At 37.7% G+C, this 27,100-nt stretch overlaps 1 protein-coding gene and 1 pseudogene across 1 annotated transcript in view; both read left to right on the top strand.

The window, feature by feature from the left end:
* ATP8A2 (ATPase phospholipid transporting 8A2) overlaps positions 1–27,100 on the top strand; it is a 759,667-nt gene that overhangs the window by 386,938 nt on the left and 345,629 nt on the right. Inside the window, exon 25 of the mRNA XM_036745978.1 lies at positions 15,610–15,782. Coding sequence (XP_036601873.1) covers positions 15,610–15,782 — 173 coding nt within the window. The remainder of the gene's footprint in view (positions 1–15,609; positions 15,783–27,100) is intronic.
* LOC118838631 lies at positions 13,052–14,288 on the top strand (annotated as a pseudogene).

Here is a 27,100-nt window from a genome sequence, read left to right as displayed (position 1 = left end):
CAGAAAACTCAATGTGGTCCTCAAGCCCCATTTTAACCATCAGTTAAATTTTTTTTCTCAAATGAAGCTTGCGGTAAATCACAAGATATAGTAGTTTGAGGCTTCATTTCTTTTTATTGTTCTCATCTGTTTTCTTGTGCAAATTCAGCTAAATAGTTAATAGATAGATAAAAAGTTTTAAAAAAATTTTAAAGGAGATTAATGCAACCCTAGGGCTTGGATTGCCTTCAAATAAAAATTTGTTATAATCAAATCTATGGGGATGAGGACTAGACCTGTGATTTTTTTTGATATAGGGAACTCACTTTACAGATAGAAATTAGTACCTTCTCTCCAACTAATGGTCTTTAAGAATTACCTAGCACGCTGAGCCCTGAGTTTCCCAGGACTCAGAAAAAAAAAGTGTGTGTAGGACTTGAACCAAGATCTTCCTGGGTTTGAGGCTGACTCCCTATCCACTACACCAAATGACTATAATAATTGTACCTTAGATTTATCTAGTCCTGACAGTGTGCAAAATGCCATAATGGATTTCATTTTATTTTCATTTAGCTCTGTCAGATTGTGCAAGTATTATTCCCATTTTTCAAGTGAGGAGAGTGAGGCTCAGTGTTTACTTGCCCTAGGTCACCAGCTAGTCAGTAGCATCGCCAAGACTTGAGTCCAGGCCCTTTTGCTCTGAATCCAGCATTCTTCCCCCATGCTGCACTGCTATTAATGATGACTGGATCAAACGCAGGAGGAAGCTTCTGCACTCTGAGCTGCCTGGGAGAACAATCCTGGTATTGAGATGCTTCTGGCTCAACATTCTACCATCATTCTGCTAGTGTTTATTTTTTCAGACTCATGGGCCCAGAAAAACAATGTTACCGAATTGACCCTGGCCATGAAAGCCTCTGAGAAGTAATCTCTGTTTCACTTCACTTATCTTTTATTACTTTTATTGTGAGTGTTTATCACGAGACAAGGTGAAGTTCAAGACAGCATTGATCTGATTGCTTCTGCTGTGTGCACTGTGGTCTTGGGCTTTCCTCTGGATCGACCGTATCAAGTTCTTCTACTGTTGTGAATGAAAATAATCAGTCGGTGAAAGCACAGAATTAGAAACCTCTTGGTCCATTTATTTCTGTGTCTCAAGAACTCTGATTTAAAGCAGACTTTATTTCAACTAATGTGAACAGTAAGCTTGTTCAGAAGTCTTTAAGTGAATCAATCGATGTTTTTTGCTTCTTTTCTGTGAGGAAACCTATATAAGGAAAAGGTCAAAGTTTCATTTATGGTGCTAGATTCTAATTATATTACATTTAATCTAAGAAAGTGGGGGCTACATCTTTACTACAATATATTGTCATACATATACTATAGCCAACATACTCTTCTGTGAATTATTATTACTGTTTCCTAAATATTTCTGAAATATTCAACATTTTCCTTTGTTAATGGAGTGTGACTTGCAGCATCTATGGCATAGGATGAACTTGACCCCCCTGGAGGTTCTTCTGGGTTCATTAAACCTATACAGGAGTAGTTTGGATAGTTTAATAGCTCTCCTTGAGCTCTTCATGGAGAAGGTTTCATCTCTTAAGTTACACAGAAAGACTCCTCCTGTTTTAAATTGCTTTTGCAAGTAACATTTCTTCTGTTCTTTCAAGCTTCCCAGAATTGAGGAGGCCTAGGAGTAAATGAATCCAAAACCAAAAAGAGAAGAAATCCATCACAGGCTCCACTAGAAGCTATCATTCAGGAGTTCTCTTTTTACTCAAAATGTTTATATTGCAAAGCAGATATTTTTTGTTCTCTGTGGAGTTTTATCAGCATCTTGAGAGATGTGTGATATGTACGTATGTATTTTGCAAAGCTAAATACTTGCAGAATGAAATTTGGGATTATTTAAGAAATTCATATTACTAAAACATACATGTATGTATGTATATAATATACAAATATGTTCATATCTACGTAGAACAATATTTGTATATGGTAACATACGTGATTTCATCAACTAAGTGATTTATGTTTTAGTGAACAATCTACATTATCTAGATAGATTGAATAAAGACTGTGGTACAGTACCCCCATCAAATGGCCTAGGACCCTCTCAAAGAGAGACTACACAGATATTTTGTGTTAGAAGATTGCCTTTTTACCTTAATCAGGAGCATGCTATGTTCAGATGTTTAGGACATGTGACCTTCTGGATAAGTACTAGTTAAATCCCCTTACTACTTACTAGCTGTATGACCCTGGACAAGACACTGAACCTGTGTTTGCCTCAGTTTCCTCAACTGTAAAATGTGGATGATAATAGCATCTACTTATTGGCATTGTGGGAAACAAATGAGATAATAATTTCAAAGAACTTAGCACACAGCCTGACATAGAAACTATATAAATATTAGTTATTAAAATTATTTCTTGAGAAATAGCCTACACTGGCCCTTTTTTTGGACAGGGGAAGGCAGGGCAATTGGGGTTAAGTGACTTTCCCAAGGTCACACAGCTATTAAGTGTGTCAAGTGTCTGAGGCTGGATTTGAAGTCAGGTCCTCCTGACTCCAGGGCCGGTGGTCTACTAACTGCGCCACCTAGCTGACCTACATACTGGCCTTTTCACTTGGGCTGCAGATCCTCTTTCTCTTACATATTATTTTTTAGTTCATAAAATTAATATTACTATCTTTGACAAAACTAACAGTTGTCACATGATGAAACAGCTCCCCTGCCCCTGTCAAATGTGTTACCACAAAATAGTAAATCCAGTCCTACAAGAATCTCTTAAATACCTTCCATATGTATGACAGTGTCCTTGATGCTAGGAATATAAAGCAAAGCAAAACAAAAGATGGGTCATATTCTCGGTGAGCTTACATTCTGCTGCTGGGATATAACACATACACCAATAAAAATGTATATGATAATTTGAGAAGTCAGGAAATCACTAATCACTTAGGGGATCAGGAAGGAATTTTTTATAGAGATGGTACATGAGCTGAGGCTTGAAGGAACTAGGGATTCCAAGAGTCAGGTGAGGAGGGTTAGAATGTAATCTCCCTGAGGGCACACAAGCACTGTTTCATTTTCTGTTCTTTTATTCCCAGTACCTCGGTCAGTGCCTGACACATGATAGGTACTAGTTTGAAGTACAAAGTCATGGAGGCTGGAGATAGACTGCCAAATTCAGGAACACCAAGCCAGCCCAGTTTGACTCGTGCAGAGGAAATATATGCATTATGCTTGGAAGAGTAGGCTGGAGTCACATTGTAATGCAAGGATAACTAGTTATCCCAGAGGCAATAAGAGGTCCTTGAAGGTTTGTGAACATGGTAAAACTTGTGCTTTAGGAAGATTATTTTGGCAACATGAAGGAAGATAGATTGGCAGGGGACTAAAAGTCAGTAGTCCAATGAGGAGGCATTTGCAATAGGAGCAAAGTGATGAGGGTTTGAACTAGAGTAGTAGTAGCTCTGTGAGTGGATAGAGGGAAAGGGGTGGCGGGGAGGACAAGATTTCACACTTGACTAGATATGGTAAATGAGGGAGAAAGAGTTATGAATGACTCAGAGATTGTAAATGAAGGAATTAAAAAACATTGACAGAGCATTTAATATGTGCAAAGTGCAAAGGATAAAAATAGATAACCATGGATAGATCCTGCTCTCAAGGAGCCCATAGGTCTTTAAGTTTTCTTTATTAAATTTTTTAAATTAAGCTTTTGTTTTCTCTTCCTCATCCTCTCACTTCCTCTCAGTTGAAAAGAAAAACAGGACTCCTATAACAAATGTACATAGTCAAATAGAAGAAATTCCCACAATGGCTATATCCAAAAGTTCCTGTTTCATTCTGCATATTTAGTCCATCACCTCCATATCAGGAGTTGAGTAGCATGCTTCCTTGCCTGTCCTTGTTAATCATGCTTGGTCATGGCATTGATCAATTGCAATGACATAGCTTTCAAACTTGTTCATGTTTTAAGTGTTGTTGTTAGAGTATAAATTGTTCTTCTGGTTCTCACTTGGCTTTGTATCAGTTCATAAAATACTTCCAGGTTTCTCTAAAGCCACTCCTTTCATCATTTCTTTCTTTATTTTTAAATTTTTTTTTGAATTCCGTACTTTATTATTTGATATTTTTAAGTTTTCAACATTGATTTCCACAAGATTTTGAGTTACAAATTTTCTCCCCATTTCTACTGTCCTTCCCCACTCCAAGATGGCATATATTCTGATTGCCCCATTCCCCAGTCAGCCCTCCCTTCTATCACCCCACTCACCCTCCCCCCATCCCTTTTACCCTTACTTTCTTGTAGGGCAAAATAGATTTCTATGCCCCATTGCCTGTATCTCTTATTTCCCGGTTGCATGCAAAAACAACTTTTTTTGAGCGTCTGCTTTTAAAACTTTGAGTTCCAAACTTTCTCCCCTCTTCCCTCCCCACCCACTCTCCCTAAGAAGGCAAGCAGTTCAACATAGGCCACACATGGATCATCATGCAAAACACTCCCATAAATAGTCATGTTGTGAAAGACTAACCATATTTCCCTCCCTCCTATCCTGTCCCCCTTCATTCAATTTTCTCCCTTGATCCTGTCCCTTTTCAAAAGTGTTTGCTTTTGATTACTTCTTCCTCTTATCTGCCCTCCCTTCCATTGTCCCCCTTTTTATTCCCCTCCCTCTACTTTCATGTGTGGTAAGATACCCAATTGAGTTTGTATGTTATTCCCTCCTCAAGTCAAATCCAATGAGAGCAACATTAACTCATTCCCCCTCAGCTGCCCCCTCTTCCCTTCCAATGGAACTGCTTCTTATTGCCACTTTTATGTGAGATAATTTACCGCATTCTATCTCTCCTTTTCTCCCCCTCTCAATATATTCCTCTCTCACCCCTTAATTTTATTTCATTTTTTGGATATCATCCCTTCATATTCATCTCACCCTGTGCCCTCTGTCTATATATATGTATATTCCCTTCAACTACTCTGATACTGAGAAAGGTCTCATGAGTTACACACATCATCTTTTCATGTAGGAATGTAAGCAAAACAGTTCACCTTTAGTAAGTCTCTTCCTTGTTTACCTTTTCATGCTTCTCTTGATTCTTGCGTTTGAAAGTCAAATTTTCTATTGAGCTCTGGTCTTTTCACTGAGAAAGCTTGAAAGTCCTCTATTTTATTGAAAATCCATATTTTGCCTTGGCCCATGATACTCAGTTTTGCTGGGTAGGTGATTCTTGGTTTCAATCCCAAATCCTTTGACCTCCAGAATATCATATTCCAAGCCCTTCAATCCCTTAAGGTTGAAGCTGCTAGATCTTGTGTTATCCTGGCTGTGTTTCTATAATACTCAAATTGTTTCTTTCTGGCTGCTTGCAGTATTTTCTCCTTGACCTGGGAACTCTGGAATTTGGCAACAATATTCCTAGGAGTTTTCTTTTTGGGATCTTTTTGAGGAGGCGATCAGTGTATTGTTTCAATTTCTATTTTATCCTCTGGTTTTTGAATATGAGGGCAGTTTTCCTTGATAATTTCTTGGAAGATGATGTCTAGGCTCTTTTTTGATCATGGCTTTCACGTAGTCCAATAATTTTTAAGTTATCTCTCCTGGATCTATTCTCCAGGTGAGTGGTTTTTCCAATGAGATATTTCACATTGTCTTCCAATTTTTTAATTCCTTTGGTTCTGTTTATCATATCTTCATTTCTCATCAAGTCACTAGCTTCCACTTGCTCCAATCTAATTTTTAAGGTGGTATTTTCTTCAGTGGTCTTTTGGACCTCCTTTTCTATTTGGGTAATTCTGCCTTTCAAGGCATTCAAGTTAGAATATTTTTTAAGGTGTTATTTTCTTCAGTATTTTTTGGGTCTCCTTTAGCAAGTCATTGACTTGTTTTTCATGATTTTCTTGCATCAATCTCATTTCTCTTCCCAATTTTTCCTCTACTTCTCTTACTTGCTTTTCCAAATCCTTTTTGAGCTCTTCCATGGCCTGAGACCAAATCATGTTTTTCTTGGAGGCTTTTGATATAGGCTATTTGACTTTGATTTATGGCTGTATGTTTTGATCTTCTTTGTCACCAAAAAAGATTTTAAAATCTTAGTTTGAATCTGAGTCCGTTTTTGCTACCTGTTCATGTTCCCAGCCAACTACTTGACCCTTGAGCTTTTTGGAAAGGTATGACTGCTTGTAGAGTAGAGAGCACTTTGTCCCAATCTTTAGGGACTATGCTTCTGTTTTCAGAACTACTTCTACACAGCAAGATCTTCCACACCAGCACTCCTTCTCCCCCAAGAACTGCCAACCAGGATTGCTAATCAGATCCAAGCACGCTGTGTACTCCCGCTCTGATCCACTGCTTATTCCTCCCACCATGTGGGTGTGGGGCCAGAAGCAAGTGGAGCTGGAGCTCTGGAAGCAGCCCCAGATCTTCACCACCTCTGTGCCCCCAGGGCTGGGGCCCACTGCAAACTCCTTTCACTGTATCCCAGAAGATTTTCCACTAATCTGCTGTGTTATCTTTGGCGTTTGTGGGTTGAGAAGTCTGGTAACTGCCACAGCTCAATGATTCAGGGCCCTACCAGCTGTTCTGCCTGGCTCCAGATCTGGTTGGTCCTGACGCAGCCCATGCTGGGCTGTGCTCCGCTCCGAGCTTCGTGAAATAGACCCTTCCCAGCGACCATCCAAGCCGCCTGGGCTGGAGACATGCTTCCCTCTGCTATTTTGTGGGTTCTGCAGATCTAGAATTTGTTCAGAGCCATTTTTTACAGGTCTTTGGAGGGATTTGGGGGAGAGCTTATCCCTGCTTTCCAGCTGCCGTCTTGCCTCCGCCCCCTCCTTTCATCATTTCTAATGGTACAATAGTATTCCATTAGATTCATATTTAATAATTTGTTCAACTGTTCCTCAGTTGATGGATACTCCCTTTGTTTCCGGTTCTTTGGTACCAAAGAAAGAGCTACTATAAATATTCTTGTACAAATGGGTCTTGTCCTCTTTCTTTGATCTCCTGGGAGTACAAGCCTAGTAGTTGTATTATTGGGTACAGAATATACACATTTTAGTAACTTTGAGCCCAGTTCCAAATTGGTTTCCAGAATGGCTAGTCCAATCCATAGCTCCACAGCCAGTGCATTAATGTGCCTCTTTTCCTGAAGCTTCTGCAACACTTTTTTTCCTCATGTGTCGACTTTGCCAGTCTTACAGGTATGAGGTAGAACATCAGTGTTGCTTTAGTTAGCAATTCCTTAGTTTTTTGTGATTCCCAGCATTTTCGCATGATTGTTGATAAGTTTGGATTTCTTCCCTTGTGAACTGCTCCTGCAACCTGTGACTCGGAATATGCCTCTTAGTCTTATTAATATGAATCAGTTCCTTACATATTTTGGATATGAGACCTTTATGAGAGGCAACTTGAAAGTGCAGAGATAGAGCATTGGACCTGGTGTCAGGAAGACCTGAGTTCAGATCCAACCTTAGCACTTACTAGCTTACCCTAGGCAAGTCACACAACCTCTCTGTACTTCATTTTCCTTGTCTGTACAAATAATGTAAAACAACCAGATGTTGTTTGTAAAGCAATTTGCAAACCTTAGAGCACTATATAAAAGCTACAGCTGTCATTATCATCAGAGAAGCTTGCTACAAAGATTTTTCCCCCAACTAACTGTCTTTCCTTGTAGTTTTAACTGCATTGGTTCTCTTCATGCAAAGCCTTTTAAATTTTATATATTCAAAATTGCCCATTTTTTTCTGTGATCTTTTCTGTCTCTTGTGTGGTCATGTTTCCCTGTTCATAGATTTGAAAGCAAATTTCTACCAAGCTTCTCTAATTTTTTATGATGTCACCCTTCATGTATAAATGATAAATCCATTTAGAGCTTATCCTGGCAAATGGTATGAAGTGCTAGTCTAAATCTCTTTTCTGCCAGACTAATTTCCAGTTTTCCTGTCAGTTTGTGTCAAATGTTGAGTCCTTGCCCCAGTAACTGGCCTCCCTTTGTTTATCCAACAGTAAATTACTATGCTGTTTCCCTCTGTATGCACTATATGTAGTCTATTCCACTGATTGACTTCTCTCTTTCTTAGTACCAAAGACTTTTGGTGATTATTGCATTGTAGTACAGTTTGAGACTTGGTAGTTAAGTCCCCTTCCTTCCCACTTTTTTTTGTCATTGCCCTTGAAGTTCTTGACCTCTTGTTCCTCCAGATGAATTTTATTATACTTTCTCGATCTATAAAGTAATCCTTTGGTAGTTTGATGGGCATGGCACTGAAATAAATTAGTTTAGACAGGATTGTCATTTTTATTAAATTGGTTTTGACTAATTATGAACATTAGTATTTCTTCAATTATTTATATCTATGTAGATTTATGTAAAGATTAGTTTTTAGTTCTGTTTATATAGTTTCTGTGCATATCTTGATTGGTAGACTTCAAAACATTTTATGCATATTATAGCTATTTTAGATGGAATTTCTCTTACTGTCTCTACCACCGAGGATTTGTTAGTAATATACAGACATACTAGTGATTTATGTGGCTATGTTTTATGTCTTGCAACTTGAAATAAAGTTATTTCTGTTGATTTTTAGTTGACACTCTAGGATTATCTAAATGTGTGTGTGTGTGTGTGTGTGTGTGTGTGTGTGTGTGTGTGTGTGTTGCCAGTAAGGAGTGATGCTTTTCTCTCTTCTTTCTTTATGCTTATTCCCACCACTTCTATTTCTTGTCTTACTGCTATAGCTAACATTTCTAGCACCATTTCAAATAGTGATAGCAATAGTGGTTATCATTGCTTTACCCATGTTCTTATAGAAAAGGCCTCTAGTTCACCCTTATTGGCTCTTGGTTTTAGATTAATAACAATTAGCATGTTAAGGAAAGGTTCATTTATTCCTATGTTTTCTAATTTGTTATATGTTTTAGTAGAAGTGGGTACTGCATTTTGTCAAAAGCTTTTTCCCCTATACCTATTGATATAATCATATTATTTTTGTTATCACTGATGACATGACCAGTTTTGTTGATAGTTTTCCTAAAATTGAACCAACCATACATTTCTGATGTAAATCTAGTCTGGTCATGGTGTATAATCTTTTAAATTATGTGGCTGTAAGTTCTTATTAATATTTTTATTTATTTATTTATTTAGAATTGTCTATCTCTGAAGGGGATGTATTAAGGTCCTCCACTATTAAGAGTTTCGCTGTTTTTCCCTTTAACTCATTTACCTTTTCTTTTAAATATTTAGATGCTGAGCCATTTGGCAGTCATTAATTATTTATTAAGTACCTATTTTGTTTCAGTTACTGTACCAAGCTCTGGGTATACAAAGAACAGTAAAAAAAAAAGCCTCTACTCTCAAGAAATTCATAGTCTAATAAGGGAGACAGCTTGTAAACAACTTGTAAGCAGCTATGTACAAACAAAATGTGTTTGTATACACACACACACACACACATATATACATACACATATATACATATATATGATAAATTGGAGATAGTCAATATATAAAGCTTCAGTAGCTTAAAAAAAACTATGCATAGTGTCCCAAAAGAATTTTGGAACTCTCTTTATGTAAGATTGTATGTGCCAGTGTGAGATTTTTATGTCCATATGAGTTGTCTCAATGTACCTCAATTCTAATAGTTAATGGCAATGATTCATAGTTTATCTACCAAGATTTACCCCCAAAACTATATGAATTTAATTATAAAACATACTTCCTGAAATAAAGGCAGACCTATTCATATCAATAATTGCCAAAACATCAGTTGCTCATGGGTAGATCAAACCAACATGGTAAATCTGATAATACTTCTTAATTTACTTAATCAGTGTTGTACCAATAGAAACTACATAAGGACTATTTTATAGAATTAGAAAGAATAACAGAATCCATGTGGAAAAATAAAAAGTCAAGAATCTCAAAGTTAATTTGCAAAATCAGAAAGAAAGGGGGTCTATCCATGCCATACCTTAAACTGTTCTGCAAAAAAACTCCTCATTAAAATGATTTGGCAGTGGTTAAAAAATAGAGAAGTTGATCAGGGGAACTGATTAGGTACAGAGCATACTGAAATAAAACAACACAGCAGCAGAGTGTTTTTATAAATCCAAAGACCTCACTTAGTGAGGTTAGGTCTCACTATTACAAAAACTACAGGAAAATAGGCCAGCAGTCTGGCAGAAATTAGGCTTAAACTAACTTACATTATATACCAAGTTAAGTTCAAATGGACACATGACCTTGATAATAAAATCATATCATAAACAAATGAAAGAAGCAAGGAAGAAATTGCCTATGAAATGATGCATAGAAGAGTTCATGACTAAGTGACAGAGAGGATTCTGCAAGATAAAATGGGAATTTGATTAAATAAAAATGCATTTGCACAGACAACTCTAATGTAGTTAAAATTAGAAGGGAAACAGGTAAATAGGGCAGCAGTCTTTGAAGCAAGTTTGTCTCATCAAATTTATAAGATCAAGAGTCATTTCCCAATAAATAAATGACCATGCCATCATTATTATGTGAAAAAATGCTCCAAATCACAAATAATTAGAGAGATGCAAATTAAAGTAACTTTGATATTCCACCTTAACACCTGTCAGTCTGGGAAAGATGACAAAAAAATGCTTTGGGACACAGACACAACAGTGCCCTGTTTGTTGAGCTTGAATTGGTCTCTAGCCATTCTGGAAAGCATTTAGGAAGTATCCCCAAAGAGTTCCTAAACTGTACATACCTTTTGGCCCAGCTTCATCACTACTAGGCCCATGCTCCAGTGAAATCAAGGAAAGAGGACTTACACACACACACACACACACACACACACACACACACACACACACACACACTCTTCCTATTGGGGAATGACTAAATAAATCATGGTACATGACTGATAAAATATTATTGTGCTATAAGAAATGATGAAATGGACAATTTTAGAGGAACTATGGAAAAGCCTCTTTGAAATGATTGCAGAGTGAAGTGAACAGAACCAGGAGAACAATTTATGCAATGGCATCTACAATATAGAGAAAAACAATTCTGAAAAAGTTTAGATTCTAATCAATGCAATGATAACCCTGAATTCAGAAGACTGAAGAGGAAACATACTACTTACCTCCTGCTAGAAAAATGATAAGTTTAAATTGAGGAGACAGACACATTTTCAGGCATGGCCAAGGAATTTGTTTTGCTAGACTATGTGTGTTTTTGATTAGGGTTTTATTTTTCATTCTCTTTTTAAACTTTGTTCATCTTGATGGGGGTGGGGGTGATGAGAGGTACAGATAAGTGCTCATGTAAACATAAAAAGATAATAAGATAATAATAATAATAAGATAATAGCAACTGGCATTAAAGATTTGTTGAATTTCTTTGAAAGAGTAATGAGGGTAAATTTTACAGAAAGTTTGACTTTCAAGTAGACTGGGTTTAGAGGTTTAAATATTCTTTGGTAACTATGTTACACACACATATGTATATGTTTATATACATACACATACAACGTGTGTGTGTGTGTGTGTGTGTGTGTGTGTGTGTGTACGTGTATACATTCACTTGCTTTTCAAGAAACAAAAGAATTGGTTGAACTAGCTAGGGATATTTTCCCTAGAGAAGAGGAGAATGAGGGGGAACATAGAATAGCTTTCTTCAAGTATTTTAGGGGCCATCATTTAGAAGAGAGATTGTCCCCATAGCATAGAGCCGGAAGCAATGGGAGGAAGTTATAAAGAAACAGATTTTGAATCAATGTGAGGAAAGTAATTATGGTTATCTGAAGAAAAAAAGGCACTCGGGAGATGCTGAGGTCCCTGTTACTAGGAATCTTCTGCCAGAGACTGAGTGACCACTTGTTGGCAAAGTTATGTATTTCAAACATGGGTTGTACTGGATGACCTCTGAGATTCAATGATCATCTGGAAAAACATTTGTTAAAATGAAAGGAAGTAATAAGAGTATAATTTTGTGCTTTTGACTTTTGTAGGCTCAGGTTTTTTTTTTCCTTGAAATTATTGTAACTATATCTGTATCTAAGTTTTTCAAAGATATTTTTTATTAAGTGTTTCACAAATAAGAATATGTTTGTCCTCTTAAGTATAGCCATTATATGAAAATCTGGGTTTTTAAAGCAAGTTAAATTAGGGAGTGGTGAATTGCTTTATGAAGGTATTCACCTTAGTATTCTTTTACATGGCAGCTTCCCCTTGGAACATATAAACTAGTTATAAGCCAATTTTACAAAATACAATCCAGCTGTTCACGAATATTGCAAAAAGCAAGGTATATATTTATGGCTAATCACAACCAGGAAGAGAAATATGTGCATATGTAAATATAAGTTACAGGGATCCAATGATGGGAGGTCCATCTGGTTAAGAACTACATTTCCTGTGAGGACCCAAGTCCCAAGAGTTGGACCAGATGGCAAGAGTCTAAGACTCTGAATTCCCTTAGATCACTGTACTGACAGCAAAGAGATAACATAGTAAGGAAATGAGATGGGAGGTAGGACATTCAACAAAAGAAAAGAAAATGAAAGTCAAATAGAGTAATGAGCAAGAGAGGAGGAGTCACCAAGGAACTTGGATTCATACAGCTGAACAGAATCAAAGTTGAAAACTAACTCAGGGGTTCTTAACTTAGGGGTCTATGGATAAATTTCAAGGAGGAGCCTGTGAACTTATTTTTTTAAATATATTGACAAGCGTTTTAATTGATTTCTTCGTTATCCTCTGTATTTTATCTTATGCATGTAAAGCATATATACTTGAGCCAATATATCATTGTTAAATGGTAGATTTGTGTCACTAGACTGCCCAGTGGATCCAAGACAGAAAAAAAAGATTAACCCTTGGACTAAATTGACAGCAAAGCAGGATGTTTGCAGGCAGGAATCTGGTAGGTGGAAACTTCCTTTTTTATGCTCTACTGAACAATATCGTCAAGAACAAATTTCTCCATTTAACGCTCACCCTTGGTGTAGGTAGACCCCTCAGCCTTTGTTCTCTGAGCCCAGTGGAGGAAGCCTCATCCAGAAACTCAAAATGTCTATTTACAAGATATAGGCCAGAGAGATCTTCGACTCTCAAGGAAGCCCCAGAAGGAAAAAGGTCGATTTCGAGCTGCTGTGCACAGTGGGGCTTCTACCACTATCCATGAAGCCCTAGAGTTCTGAGACAATGATAAGACCCACTACATGGGGAACAGTGTCTCAAAAGTAGTTGAGCACATCAATAAAACTATTGCCCGGAATCTGGTTAGCAAGAGACTGAACATTGTGGAGCAGAAGATAGACAAATTGATGATAGAGATGAACGGCACTGAGAACAAATCTAAATTAGGTGCGAATGCCATATTGGGAGTGTCTCTGGCTGTTCGTAAGGCTGGAGCTGCTGAGAAAGGTGTCTCCCTGTACTGCCATACTGCAGACCTTGCAGGCAGTGATGAAGTCATCCTGCCAGTTCCAGCCTTCAGTATGATCAATGGTGGCTCCCATGCTGGTAACAAAATGGCCATGCAGGAGTTCATGATCCTCCCTGTTAGAGCAGCAAACTTTAAGGAGGCCATGGGCATTGGAGATGAGGAGTACCACAACTTGAAGAGTGTGATTAAGCAGAAATATGGACAGGACGCCACCAACATAGGGGATGAGGGTGGCTTTGCTCCTAACATCCTGGAAAATAAAGAAGCTCTGGACCTGCTAAAGAATTATGTTGGTAAGGCTGGCTATACTGATAAGGTTGTAATTGGCATGGATATTGCTGCCTCAGAGTTCCTCCAGTCTGGGAAATATAACTTGAACTTCAAGTCTCCTGATGATTCCAACAGATACATCTCCCCTTCTGAGCTTGGGGACCTCTACAGGAGCTTCATCAAAGACTATCCAGTGATGTCTATTGAAGATCCCTTTGACCATGATGATTGAGAAGCTTGGAAGAATTTCACTGCTACTCCTGGCATCCAGGTGGCAGGCCAATCCCAAGCTCATTGAAAAGGCTGTGAACGAGAAAGCCTGCAACTGCCTCCTACTCAAAGTGAACCAGATTGTCTCCATGACTGAATCTCTCCAGGTGTGCAGGCTGGCCCAGTCTAATGTGTGGGGAGTAATGGTTTCTCATCATTCGAGGAAACTGAAGATACTTTCATTGCAGACCTGGTGGTGGGCCTCTGCACTGTGCAGAGCAAGACTGGTGCCTCCTGCTGATCTGGCCAAGTATAACCAGCTTCTCAGAGCTGGGCAGCAAGACTAAATTTCCTGGAAAGAGCTTTAGAAACCCTTAGGCCAAGTAAGCTCTGTGACCAGGAAGCCCAAGAGCTCACAGGCTCCAGTCACCTCTGTAGAAGTCTGCTCCTGTTCTAACAATGAGCAGAACCAAGTACTGGACCAGGTTTGTTTTGGGGGGCAGGGGCCTCTGATGCTTAACTTCCCTCTGCCTTCCACCTTTCTGTGATGGTCTCATTGCTTCATTAAGACTGTCTTCCACCAGAGACTACCTGAGCATCTGGCTCTCTGTTGGAAAACCTTATCATCTTGTGAATAGGATAGAATCACCTGTTCTCACCCCCAAGCCTGGTGTTGATGTGTGCAGCCATGTACTTGTGATACAGCCCCGATGAGCCCACAGGTCAGATCCTCAGTGGCTTCTATGTACAGAATAAAAGTATTCAGTAACCTACTGGGAAAAAAGAAAAGACTTCTGCTGAGGTGCAGATAGGTTGTACAATGACTGAGGAAATGAATGTTCAGGTGGAAGAGATGATGGACCTATTGAAATGTTATGTAATTCTATAGATTTTTTTCATCTGGGAAATGGACCTTAGAAATCCAACATCCCCATTTCATAGTCAAAGAAATTTAGAAGTAGGGAAGGGAGGTTTCTTGCTAAAGTCACCCAGCTGGTAGTAGCAGAACTATCCAGTCCCTCTAAGTCCAAGCTTAGATAGTCCCTGTAGTCTGGTGATGGTGTTTCATTTATGTTTCCTGTTCTGAGAAGTGAATTTCCTTTCATAAAGGCACATTAAGGATATGATCTAAATGCCTCTGGAAAGTCTGAGAATGCAGAGTTATAAATGTTATTATTCCTCATCTTATCTGCAGGGAACTTGACAAAAAAATCTCATAACACCTTTAAAACACATCTGGTGCCATATTAAGAAAGCTAATTTTTGCCCAATTATCTGATGACAATGAAGATGGCCTTACTAGCTTTAAAGTACATATTAGGAATAAATACTCATATGGAGTTTCCCTTTCCGTTTATATTAAGAGGACAAGGGCCACAGAAAGATATAAAAGAGAAGGCACCAAAAATACACAATAACTTCTTTTAATGCAAGTATTTAATCAGACCAGAATTTGAATGGTTGAAATGCAGTACTAATTGAAGCTTAGATGAGTGTACTCATTGAAGTACCAAAAAGATCTCAATATAAAACATGCTGACCAGGACAGCAGGCTCTTGCTCACATTAATGGGAAGTGTTAGTATATAAAGTTAAGATGAATGGTGATAATGCATTTTATGAAGTCCTGAAATTTCAGGACTTTTTGATGGAAGAATTTAGATTTAGTTCTTACCTCTCCCATACCTTTCTTATTTCAGGCAACAAGAGAAGCCCTTACTCAGCACTGTGCTTGCCTTGGAAATTCTTTGGGCAAAGAAAATGACATTGCCTTGATCATTGATGGCCACACACTGAAGTATGCCCTCTCATTCGAAGTCAGGCAGATCTTCCTGGATTTGGCCCTTTCGTGTAAAGCAGTCATCTGTTGCAGGTAGGAGGATGTTTGCTATTCACCCACTTTGTATTGATGTTGTACCAAAGTGACTTTTTGCTCATGTAAAGATAAAAGAGGTAAAGTTTCTCCTCTACATGCAAAGTGATCCCATATAATCTGCAAGGTCTAAATATATCTTTTTAGTCTTTAGGTTATACATTTTCAGGAGCCAATATATCATTGTTAAATTGTAGATTTGTGTCTAGTAGCATGATGAAGGACTTAAATTAAAATCCTCCATATAGTATGACATTATAGCTCCAATCACGTGCTGATAATAGAGACCAAAACAGAGAAAGGTCTGATTACCATTAGAGTGGGAGCTTCCCATATGTTCTGTCTATTAGATCCTCTAATTCTGAATGTCTGGGCAAGCACCCAACTCCCAGAAGTGTGGTGTTTGTTTATTTATGTGTCTCTTGTCATAGGTCAGCTTCTCTCTCAAGCTCTGTGGTTGAGTATTCCTTTCAGACAACAAGGAACTTTGGTCTGGTTTTTATTATGTGTATTTTTCTGTTGGGATCTAATCAGTAGAAGTATGGACAGTCTGTATATATTTCTTCATGTTAATCTTTCAGGGTTAATAAAGGTGGGTGGCATCACATTCTGTTGATAGCTGGATGTTATGATGAGAAGAAAGCAAAGCTGTTGGCAAAGAAAGGAAAATTAGATGAGAAATTAGAGAGGAAATGAATTCTTAATAAGCCAGCAAAGGGGCCTCCATTAGCAATAAAATGAATGAATAAATACAAATAAATAAAGTGAAAAGTGTTTGCCCCTCAAGATGAAGACCTAAGTGCACCAGGCCTCAAACCATCCTGACAATGTAGATTCATGAAAATATTATGACTATATATGGAATTCATCTGATGATTACTCTAAGAGGGTACATAGTTATCTTGTCTGCTCTGGACCCCAAACTCTTCTTCATCAACTCTAGGCTGGACAAACATGGCATTTATTTGATGTCACCACTGCCTAGCGGCCCTGTGATGCTTTTAGCTACTAATCTTCATGCCTATGTCAAACTACTGCATGACCCCTAACTATCCATTTCTTCTTTTTCTCCCTGTCATTCTACCAGAATTCTGGTCATTCATATGCTCCTCAAACCCCTTAAAGATACCTTTTCACAAGCAAAATGTCTTCAGAATAACCCAGCAAGCTCCAACCTTGCTTTTAAAAAATTCAAAAGAAGAGGAAAAAGCAATTCAGCAAAATTAACCAATGTATCAATCATGTCTATTATGCAGAATATGTAATATTCTATACCCTTAGCATCCTACCTCTGCAAACTCTGAGGGATATATATTTTTTAACTCTTTTTGAGACCAGATTTGGTTATTATAATTATGACATGTAATTTCATCTTTGTCTTTTCTGTTGATATTATCATTGTTTGTATTGTTTTCTTGATTCTGCTCATGCTACTTTGCATCAGTTAATATATTTTCCTCTGATTTTCTGAAGTCTGCAGTTGTTATTAATACTTTGTTTATGATGCAGCAATAATCTGTTATATTCATAACACGCTTTGTTTAGCAATTTCACTTTCAGTGGCCCATTTGCTATGTTTCCCATTCTTGAGATCACAGAAAGTTTTGCCACAAATGAGTATGTTGCTCTATCTGGGACTTTTCTTTCTGTCTTTAACTTCCTTAAGCAATTTGCCTAATGTCTGGGGCCCCTCCAACTTTAACTATTTCCATCTTTTGTCACTTTGATCTATTTGCTGATAGTGAGGTAAATTCTTAGACCTATATTAATCTGCATTTTTCTCAGTGATTTGGAAAAACATCTTTCATATGATTGTTAGTAGTATGCATTTTTTTTTCTCTTGAGAACTTATTGTTCATATTCTTTAAGGATTTAAACATTGGGGAATGACCACTGTGCTATATTGGGAAAAGCACTCACTTTGGAGTCAGCAGACTCCAAGGTTTGAATCCAATCTCTGATATTTACTGTCTTTTCAAAAACGGGAACTTGGCATAACCTTTCTGAGTTTTATCAGCACTTATAAAATGGGAAGAATAATAATAATACCTTTATTACTTACCTCATAAGACTCTTGTAAAGAAAGCACTTCGTAAGCCTTAAAAAGCTATATAAATGTGAGTAGTTGCATCATGATTATCATGATTGCTTTTAATTAGTTGTCCTGGCACCACTTTGTCTCATCTCCAGGCTATCACTCATCCTGCATCCCATATAGTCCTTCTAATGCATGGTTTATCACACCGTTAGTCTGCTCAGAAATCTTCAGTAGGGCTCCCCTGACTACTGAATAAAATCCAAACTTTTATGCTGGCATTCAAGACTCTCAACAATTTGGCTCCAGCCTGACTTTCATATAAATTTCTTTCATGCGTTACTAGAATCTTAGATATACTTTTAGGTTTCCCTGCCCACTCTAATCTGTGCTTTTCTACCCACAGTTTTCTATGTCCAAAAGAAGGCAACTTTACCTATTTAAAGATCATCCTTCAGGGCCCATTTCAGGTTTCACTTCTTCCATGACACCTCTGTTGATTATCTACCTCCTTTCAACTAGTAATTGCGCCTCCACCCTTAAATCTCTCATCTTACTCCAGGGTCCATATTCACTTATTCATAGTGGTTCATATTCATTGCCTTCAAAGAACCATCAATGAGCATCACACAGAGGGGTCATGGGAAGACACAGGGTCAGTGTGAGCAGGCTACAACAACAAATCCAGGGAAATTCTGAAGAACAGAGGTAAAGCACATCATTAAGGAATTGCATGACAGAAAGACAAGATAGACTTCTCACAGGACAAGAACAAGGGATGACTGGTGTACGTCCAGAGTGCTCCAGCAATATCCTGGCGGTGTTGGGAGAGCTAATAAGGTCTGGAGCATGCTCAGTGAAACCCCTGCAGGGAACTTTTGGGGAAGAACTTGGACAGAAGTTGCTTAAGAAGTACCAGTATGGATGGGTTGATGAAAAATTCTAGAATGTAAGCTACCTATGAGGAGGGGTTGTTTCACTTATTGTATTTGTATGCCAAGCACCAGCACAGTGCCTAGCACATCATAGACATTTAATAAATGCTTGTGGACTGATTTAGTTGTGAGGGAATTCCAGAATACATACACACACACACAGAGTAATATATAAATATATTTAAAATGTAATGTATAGTATATATAAGATATAACATACATATAATAAGCACAATACATATAATATTGGCATATGTACTATATAATACTTAAATTACATATATTGTAATACATAATACTTAATACAGGGACAGATAATTTCCATGTTTATACATATATGTATACACATGTACATATATATACATATATAAACATGCATATACAAAGGTGAAAATTTACGTAGCACCCACTTTCAAGCAGCTTAAAATCTACTGGTGAGATTTTTTTGTGTGCATAGGTATATATTCACATATGTGTATATAATATGTACACACTTACATGCACACATTCACACCATTTATATATGTGAATATTTGTACATATATGCATACATGCGTGTATATATTCACAGCCCCATACATATATGTGTATCTATATCTGTATGTACATACATGTATGATCTCACCACTAAGTTTGAAACCACTCAAAGATAGGTGCTATGTTATTTTTCATCTTTCTATTACTAGTGCTTCACATAATTATCTCATATTTAGTAATGACATTGAGTACATGTTTGATTTTTTTTAGACAGATGAGCCAAATGATATTGTGCTTGAGAGAGGAAGATAATATAGTTGGACATAGGCAGGAATTATATTAATGGCAGTCATTCTTAGGATGTGTGGGGCTGATAGAAATCTGGCTTTTCAGTTTATCTTGAATGAATGAATTTTCTGGAGTATTTTGAGCACCTTTGTTTTTTTTAATTGTGAGTTGACTTTTTTTACTTCCTTGTTTTGGATATAGATGGAATTATTTGTACTCAACTCTTTGTAAGGCTCAGTCTTGTCCTATTGGTGGACAATAGTAGTTGTCCAGGGTTTGAGTGATAGAAACCAAGTGATAGACTGTTTGATTTTAAGATGAAGACTTGGTTCAAGACTTTGCTGTGTTACTACCTGTGTGACCTTGGGCAAGTCACTTAACTTTTCTAAGACACACTTTCCTCATCTGTAAAATTAGGAGATTGGATTAAAGCATCATTTCCTAAATTATTTTCCACAGAATTCTAGTGTTTTATGATGTGAATATGATTTTATGGTAATATATTTTCTCCCTAAAATATTATAAATAAAACAACGATTATAAATATGGACTTAAAGACAGCCTGGAATAAAATAGAGAACTGCCCCAGGTTCTGAAGGACCTCGTTCAAATCCCCTCTGATATACTACTTGTATGACCTCAAATCTTCTAAGCATCTAAAAATAATAACAATAATTAATAATAATAGCCAGCATTTATACAGTGCTTTGAGTGTTACAGAGTACTTTACAAATATTATCTTCTTTATCCTCCCAACAGCTCTGGGAGGTAGTGGCTATTAGTATGCCCATATTACAGGTTTGGAAACTGAGTAAGATACAGGTTAAATGACTTGCTCAGAGTTTTGCAGTAGTAAGTGCCTGAGGCTGAGCTACCTCAAGTCTTCCTACATGTAGTCCAGTCCCTCTCGTACTATATTACCTAGCTGCCTCATGTTTGACTTGTCACTTAACCTCATGGTACTCCCAGGCAATTCTGTGCCCTCTATGCAAATGAAATCACAGGGATTATATAGGTGTCAATAGAAGCAGAGTACTAGGCTTCATCCTGATCACCAGGAGTATCTGTGCGAGATGGTGTTGGTGATGGAGTTGAGGTGGGGGGTGTGATGAGAACTCTTAGAAGGAGCTGCTTGTGGACAGCTGGGCTTGAAGGGCAGCAGCAGGTCGTGGTTGGGTGGGAGCTGGTGAGCCAGCCAGAGGTCAAACAGGTTCATGAAAGGAGTGCTGGTGAGCAGAGCAGAGAGGAAGCCTGGACAGACATGCTGTCTGGCTCTTTAAGAACCGCCATTGCTATCTGTGTATCTATACCAGTGTCCTAACAAATGGAGACCTCACCAATGACTGAGGAAAGGGGTATTCACCTCATACACTGTGATCGAGTAATTGACAGGGAATCATCCTTCAAGAGGAACAAAGAAGGCTGGGAGGGACGCTTCACAGCTCAGAGCACAGGCTGAATTGTAAAGACTTCTGACTCTTGAGCCAGTTTGTTAGAAAAGTGCCTGTCTCCTCCGACTTGAAATATGGTCACTCGGTCATGAGTGCCCTGTTTTTCCAAATCCATAAGGTTCTGTTAGGAGTGGTTCTAACCCCAGGACCCTGCTATTTAAGATTCAGTGTTGGGACAAAATGAGGCATTCACAAGATGTTGAACAGTTAACAAAAGAAAGTTCACTTTGTTTGCAAAGTAAAAAAAAGTAAAACTACAGGGATACAGTGACAATTGGTGGCCCTGCTCAACTCTGCAGTACAACTCTACAATAATAATAATAATAATAATAAAATAAACATTTACATAGTAATATGTGCCAAGCACTATGTTGAGCACTTTACAATTATTTAAAACAATTATTTATCTTCCTGGGAGGTAGATGCTATTATAATCTCTTTTTTAAAGATGAAGAATCTGAGACAAATAGAAGTTAAGTGACTTGCCCAGAATCACACAGCTAGTAAGTATCTGAGAATGAATTGGAACTTAGGTCTTTCTGACCCCAGACTCAATGCTCTTCTGTCCACTGTACCACCTAGAGAGCTCCCTAACAGGAAATTGGATTTGTCCGAAGAATAAAGTATGGCAACTCTAGTGGGCTTTAGAGGAGCCCAGACTCCATGTAGCTGGTACTTTTTATACCCTGATGTGACCCAGAGGCTGCTAAGGGAGGCAGGAGTCAAATCCCAGGGACAGCTTGTATTACCTCTTAGAGAAAACTAATCCTTGTTGCTAGGAAATGGGAAACCTTTGTCCTATTACACCTCTACCACAAGATATAGTAACTTAGCCCAGTATACCCTATTTCTCTAAACCCATAAGGTCTCTTTTCATTTGCCCCAAACTCTAGACCATAATTGGTAGATTCCATCTGTATGGTTCTAGCCCTTTGTTCAGTGGCAAGATAGCTATCTTTAAGTACTTAAAATTAGTGATGTGGAAGAGGGATTCCAATTGTTTTGTTTGGCACCCCAGGGCAGAGACTGGAGCAGTGGTGAAAGTGGCCTGGAGATGAATTTAGGTTTGACTCTGGAAAAAAAACTTCCTTAAGGATTAGATCTGTTTAAAAGTGAAATGTGCTATCTAGGGAGTTAGTGGACTCCCCTACCCTGGAAGTGTTCAAACAAAAGCCACATAACCACTTGTCAGGTATCTTGTAGGTGCAGGTATGTTTATTTTCTTCATGGGGTGAACTGGAGGTGCCTTCCCACTCTGAAACGACTTTATTTTGTTTCTAAATGATCTCTAAGGTCCTGTCCGAGGCAGACATCCTGATTTTCTGTTTAAGCTCTGTTTGGTTTGAGTGAATAGTAAGAATGGGAGAGATAGGAAGTGTGGAAGGAGTTTGGGGGAGGACTTCTCCCTTACAACCTTCTCTTTGTGTTTATGTTGTAAAGTAACTGAGTAAGCATATGCCTGATTGTGTGACTGGCTCATTGATTTCTAACTAAATAAATATGACACTACAAAATGTTGGTTCTTCTCCCTGAGGCCACAAGGAATCGGAAGTGAGCCAGTTCCTTTCCAGATGCCCCCTCATGGTCAAGTAACCATCTCTTAATTACTGAGGGAGGAGGGGAGGCAAGGAGGAAAGGAACAAGGAGCAATATACATGGAAAAGTACTGAAAATTGTAAAGCTAAGCCAAAAAAAAGTGATGTAACTTCATAGGTTTACAAAGGGAAATAAAAATAAGTAGGTTTGAGTCTCAGGAGAGAGTGAGGAATGCCTTTAAGGCTTTGCAAGAACAGTCCCTTTTCTTGCCAGGTGCATGATACTGAAGAAAGAAAAACATTTTTTAAAAATTCCTTCCTACTCTTGACTGTTTTAACAGTATTTTGTGTGTCACGTAAGACTGTACACTTCAAAACTTCACAGGAAGGAGCTCAAGCTCTAATTTGGCACAACTAGAGGAAATTTCAAATTAAATATGTTGCAGTCTTCAAACAGAAACATTAATTGAGGAGGGGAATCTGGTTCTTTGGGGTTTTTTGTTTTGTTTTCTTTCATTTCTTCAAACTTGATGGTGTATTGCTTTACTTTCCAGGAAGGTCTTTTTTTTCCTACAGTAATCTCAGAGTCCTAGAACTCTACATGAGTACAGGATGAACCTTTTAAACACATTTACCACTCAGTCACACTTTTAAAAATATTTAAATTCTATTTATTTCTTTGGCCTCAGAAAATGCAGCCAAAATGGATTCACAGCACTGATGTTTCAAAAGGTAGTTGTAATAAATTGTACCTGTTTCTGCAACAAGAGAGGGAGCTGGTTGGGAGCTGGTTCCTTCTGGAGGAAAATTAAAAACAAAAAAAACTTTTATAGTCCCATAAAAGCATAACACATTGTTTCTGACAGATTTAGTTTAAAGTTTGGTTAATTTTATGTAAAATTCAGACTTAGCAATTTTGAACTAGAGACTTCAAGGTGTAATGAAAGGGAGCCTGAATTTGCCCTTTGAAGGCCACCTCTGAAACTAGCTGTCACTTATTCTCTTGGATCCCTCCTCATCTCCAACTCCTGGTTTTCCTGGCTTCCTTCAAGTCTTGGTTAAAATCTCACCTTCTGCAAAAAAGTCTTTCCTTATCCCTGGTAATCCTGGTGCCTTCTTTCTGTTGATTACCTCCAATTTATCTGTATATAGCTTATTTATATATAACTATTTGCATGTTGTTTTCCCCATTAGACTGTGAGCTCCTTAAGAGAAGGCACTTTTTGCCATCCTGTGTATGTGTACATAGTAGGTATTTAATAAATGCTTGTTGATAGATTTACTGAACCTCAAGTTCTTTATATAATGGATTAATAAAATTTGTATTGTATCAGAGAGGCATTTAGGAGTTGTGGATAGAGAAATGGCCTCTGGCCTACATCACATCCTGGCTTTGTCACTCTGGGCAAGGAAGTGCCTCACAAGGGGCTCCCTATACTGATGAAATAACTGGTCAATATATCTCTATGTCTGTCATCTCTATATGTGTGTGTATATGTATATATGTGTAAGCATATGTGTGTATATATATATGTATATATATACATATATATATATATATACACATACATATATATAGAACTGTTGTGAGTGAAGTGCTTTGTAAATCTTCAAGTGCTATATTTTATTTGAGCTGCCCTTGATAAGTTTAAGTGATAGGCTAGGCAGTGAATTGGAAAACATATACATTTTTATAGTAATATTCAACTAAGGTTATTGTTGAGCAAGTTGAATTGAAAGCTCCTACTATACTTATGCTATAATGGTTTTTAAGGGCAGGAACTAGTACTTATGCATATGGAAAATCACCTACTGGTGTCAAGGATTGAAGCAACATAGGCTCTGTAGTAGATTTAAAGAGGCTAGATTTGGAGGCAGAGGACCTGGGTCTGAATCTGGATATGCTGTGTACTGTCTTTGTTACCTTGAGTAAGTAAGTCACTTAACCTTTTGGGGCATGTTTCCATATCTGAAAAATGAGGGAGTTGGACTAGCTGTTACATGGTCCATCATGGTTCTGTTACCAGGTTCTCAACCAACTCTCTACCTAACACACCCACCCTTATGTTAGCTCCCTTTTATTCCACATTGTTCTGGTAAATGTGTGTGTATGTGTATTTTTAACAATAGACTCTTCAAAAACAGGATACACTTTTAAGTTTAATCTGCATTATTAACATTTTCTTGGTCACTTTCTTTCATCACTTAAATTCTGCAAAACAATAAATCTTATGTTCTTGATTTGTAGCATTTATGGATTTCTAGAGTGTAAATGTCCAATAATGAAAATTGAACAGTCAGCCCCCAAGCTGGTTTGAGCTGGCGCCCTCTAGCTCTAACACACCACTTTCTTGTTTTCCTGAGGATAACTACCCTGTGACCAACTAAATGATTGGTAAGTCTTGCCTGGAAGCTTCATATCACCCCAAGTCCCAGCCACACTGTTCACTTCCTTTCAGATTCGTTCTCCAGTCTATCCCACATGTACAATCCAAGGCTTTGCCCCCATGAGAAAGCATGCACTCTGGGACTGAAGCATATTCTCAAAGATTTACTTCTAGTTAATACTGTTTAAAAAAATTGTCTTACACTGGGAAAGCAGTTGCTGTTACCATAGTTATCATGCATTTTGCTTTATCAAATTTTCAAAAGAATTAGGTTAAAGTATTTGAGGGGGTTGCTTTAAGTTTCACTCTCAAAGTCAACATGCTTAACCTCCCCCCCAAAAAAAACTCTGCGCCTCCTTCCAACTTCCCTGTATTGTTAATGGTGCCACCATCTTTCCAGCCAACTGGGTTCAAAGCCTCTGGGGTGTCCACGGCCCTTCCCTCTCCTTCACCTTCCATTTGAAATCAGTTGCTTCATTGTAACTATTCTAGTTTTCAGTATCTTTCATGCATGAACCTTCTTTTCTGCTCCCCTATCAATCACAGTGATTGATGCTTTTATTCTCATTACTTAGATTGTTGAAATAGCCATCGACTCCTCTCTGGCCTTAATCTCTTCTTTCTCTAGTTCATCTCACACACTGGTCAAAATCATTGTCCTAAGTCTTACTTGTCTCACTTTAAAAATAGAGATAAAAAAAATTCCACAGCCTAAAGAGTTAATAGAGGAGAAAAAAACTTTGTAAAACATAAAGTTCTATACAAATATAGTATCCCCTTATTGTTCTTAGTCCACCTATTTGGTTCCTAGCTAAGGAAAAATTATCATTTCTTGCTTCATTTTTTACTTTTTTTTTTGAGTAGCCTGGGCCATTCCAAGGCATACTTAAGTTCCTAACCTACATTTTTGTGGAGGTGTTGATCATTTGAGGTGAAGGCTGTTTTGTTTCAGTGGTAGTTTATACTTCATCATTCCAATGGTTTTATGACTTTCTTGATGTAGGTATTGCCTTCAGTGACACAGATTCCAACCCATTCACACCTTTTCTTCTATGAAATTATTGACCATGTTCTCTAGTAAATCCTCCATGAAAGATCTACTAAACAGACCAAAGATTTGACTCTAGGCCTTTACACATTTCCAGGGCATCTGTTAAACACCCAGACTGTTGATTTGTTGTTCTTTGCTCTCATCAAATGATTGGCCCAACTCTGAACCCAGCCAGACATCTATTGGATGCATACACTGTCTTTTTAGATGTCATCATTTGTTGCTATATTTAAGACTACTTGTGAATAATGCATGTCTTTATTATCATACAGATCACTCAGTTTTGATTCCTAAGAGATTGTGATGGTTTGTGATTTATAGCATTGTTAGGAGAATATGGGTGTTAAAAAAAAAAAGTAGCTATGTCAGGGAACAGCCTGAGATCATTGAAAACATTTATTGTTTCCTAAAAGTAATTCAGTTCATTCTCTTCCTACTCTTCAGTTCTGGGCGAAGTCCACTCACCTTTTACATATCCACAATACTCTAACAGTGTTCTTTTCATTCAGCTGAATGTCCCTAGGAAAGAGACATTTTTTGGTCTATTTCATTTTTCCTAGGTTTTTTTAGTAGCTGTGACTCTGTATTTAGGCCCTGTATTTGGGAACTTGATGTAGTCAGAACAATGTCATCCACAAATATGAGCATCTGGAAAACCTTACCAGTTGTAGGTGAGGTTTAACAACAGTGATAATCAAGTTGAGTTGGATTTCCATGTGTTCTATTCCTAGGAGTAATTTTTTTTTGGTTTTTTTTTTCCCTGTACCAGATTTAACTTTCTACTAGTTAGCAAAGCCCTATTCAGTTGGGTGAATGTGTCCATCTCTTTTGATGTTTTTGCCAGCTAGGATAATATTCTATTATTATACTTGATCTATTGATCTACTATATTAAATCTATGATCTGTTAACCACCCTTGATATTTCTGTTGTTCAAAATCCTTCTTGCCTCATTACAATTGTCTGATTTCTCACAATATATTTTATGATCAAGTCTTGGTAGTAAAATTTCATTAACATAAAAATTATTATTTTTACTAATGTCAATTACTGTCATTTACTATTAATGGGTACTTATAAAAATATGAATCTTGAAGTTGATAGAGACCTTTGTGGCCATTTTGACAATGTGTTCAATTTCCTTAACAAAATCCTAGACA

Source organism: Trichosurus vulpecula, chromosome 2, assembly GCF_011100635.1.
Source record: "Trichosurus vulpecula isolate mTriVul1 chromosome 2, mTriVul1.pri, whole genome shotgun sequence".
Lineage (NCBI taxonomy): Eukaryota > Metazoa > Chordata > Mammalia > Diprotodontia > Phalangeridae > Trichosurus > Trichosurus vulpecula.
The sequence above is the reverse complement of the archived record's forward strand: the minus strand, read 5'-3'. Positions and strand labels throughout refer to the sequence as shown.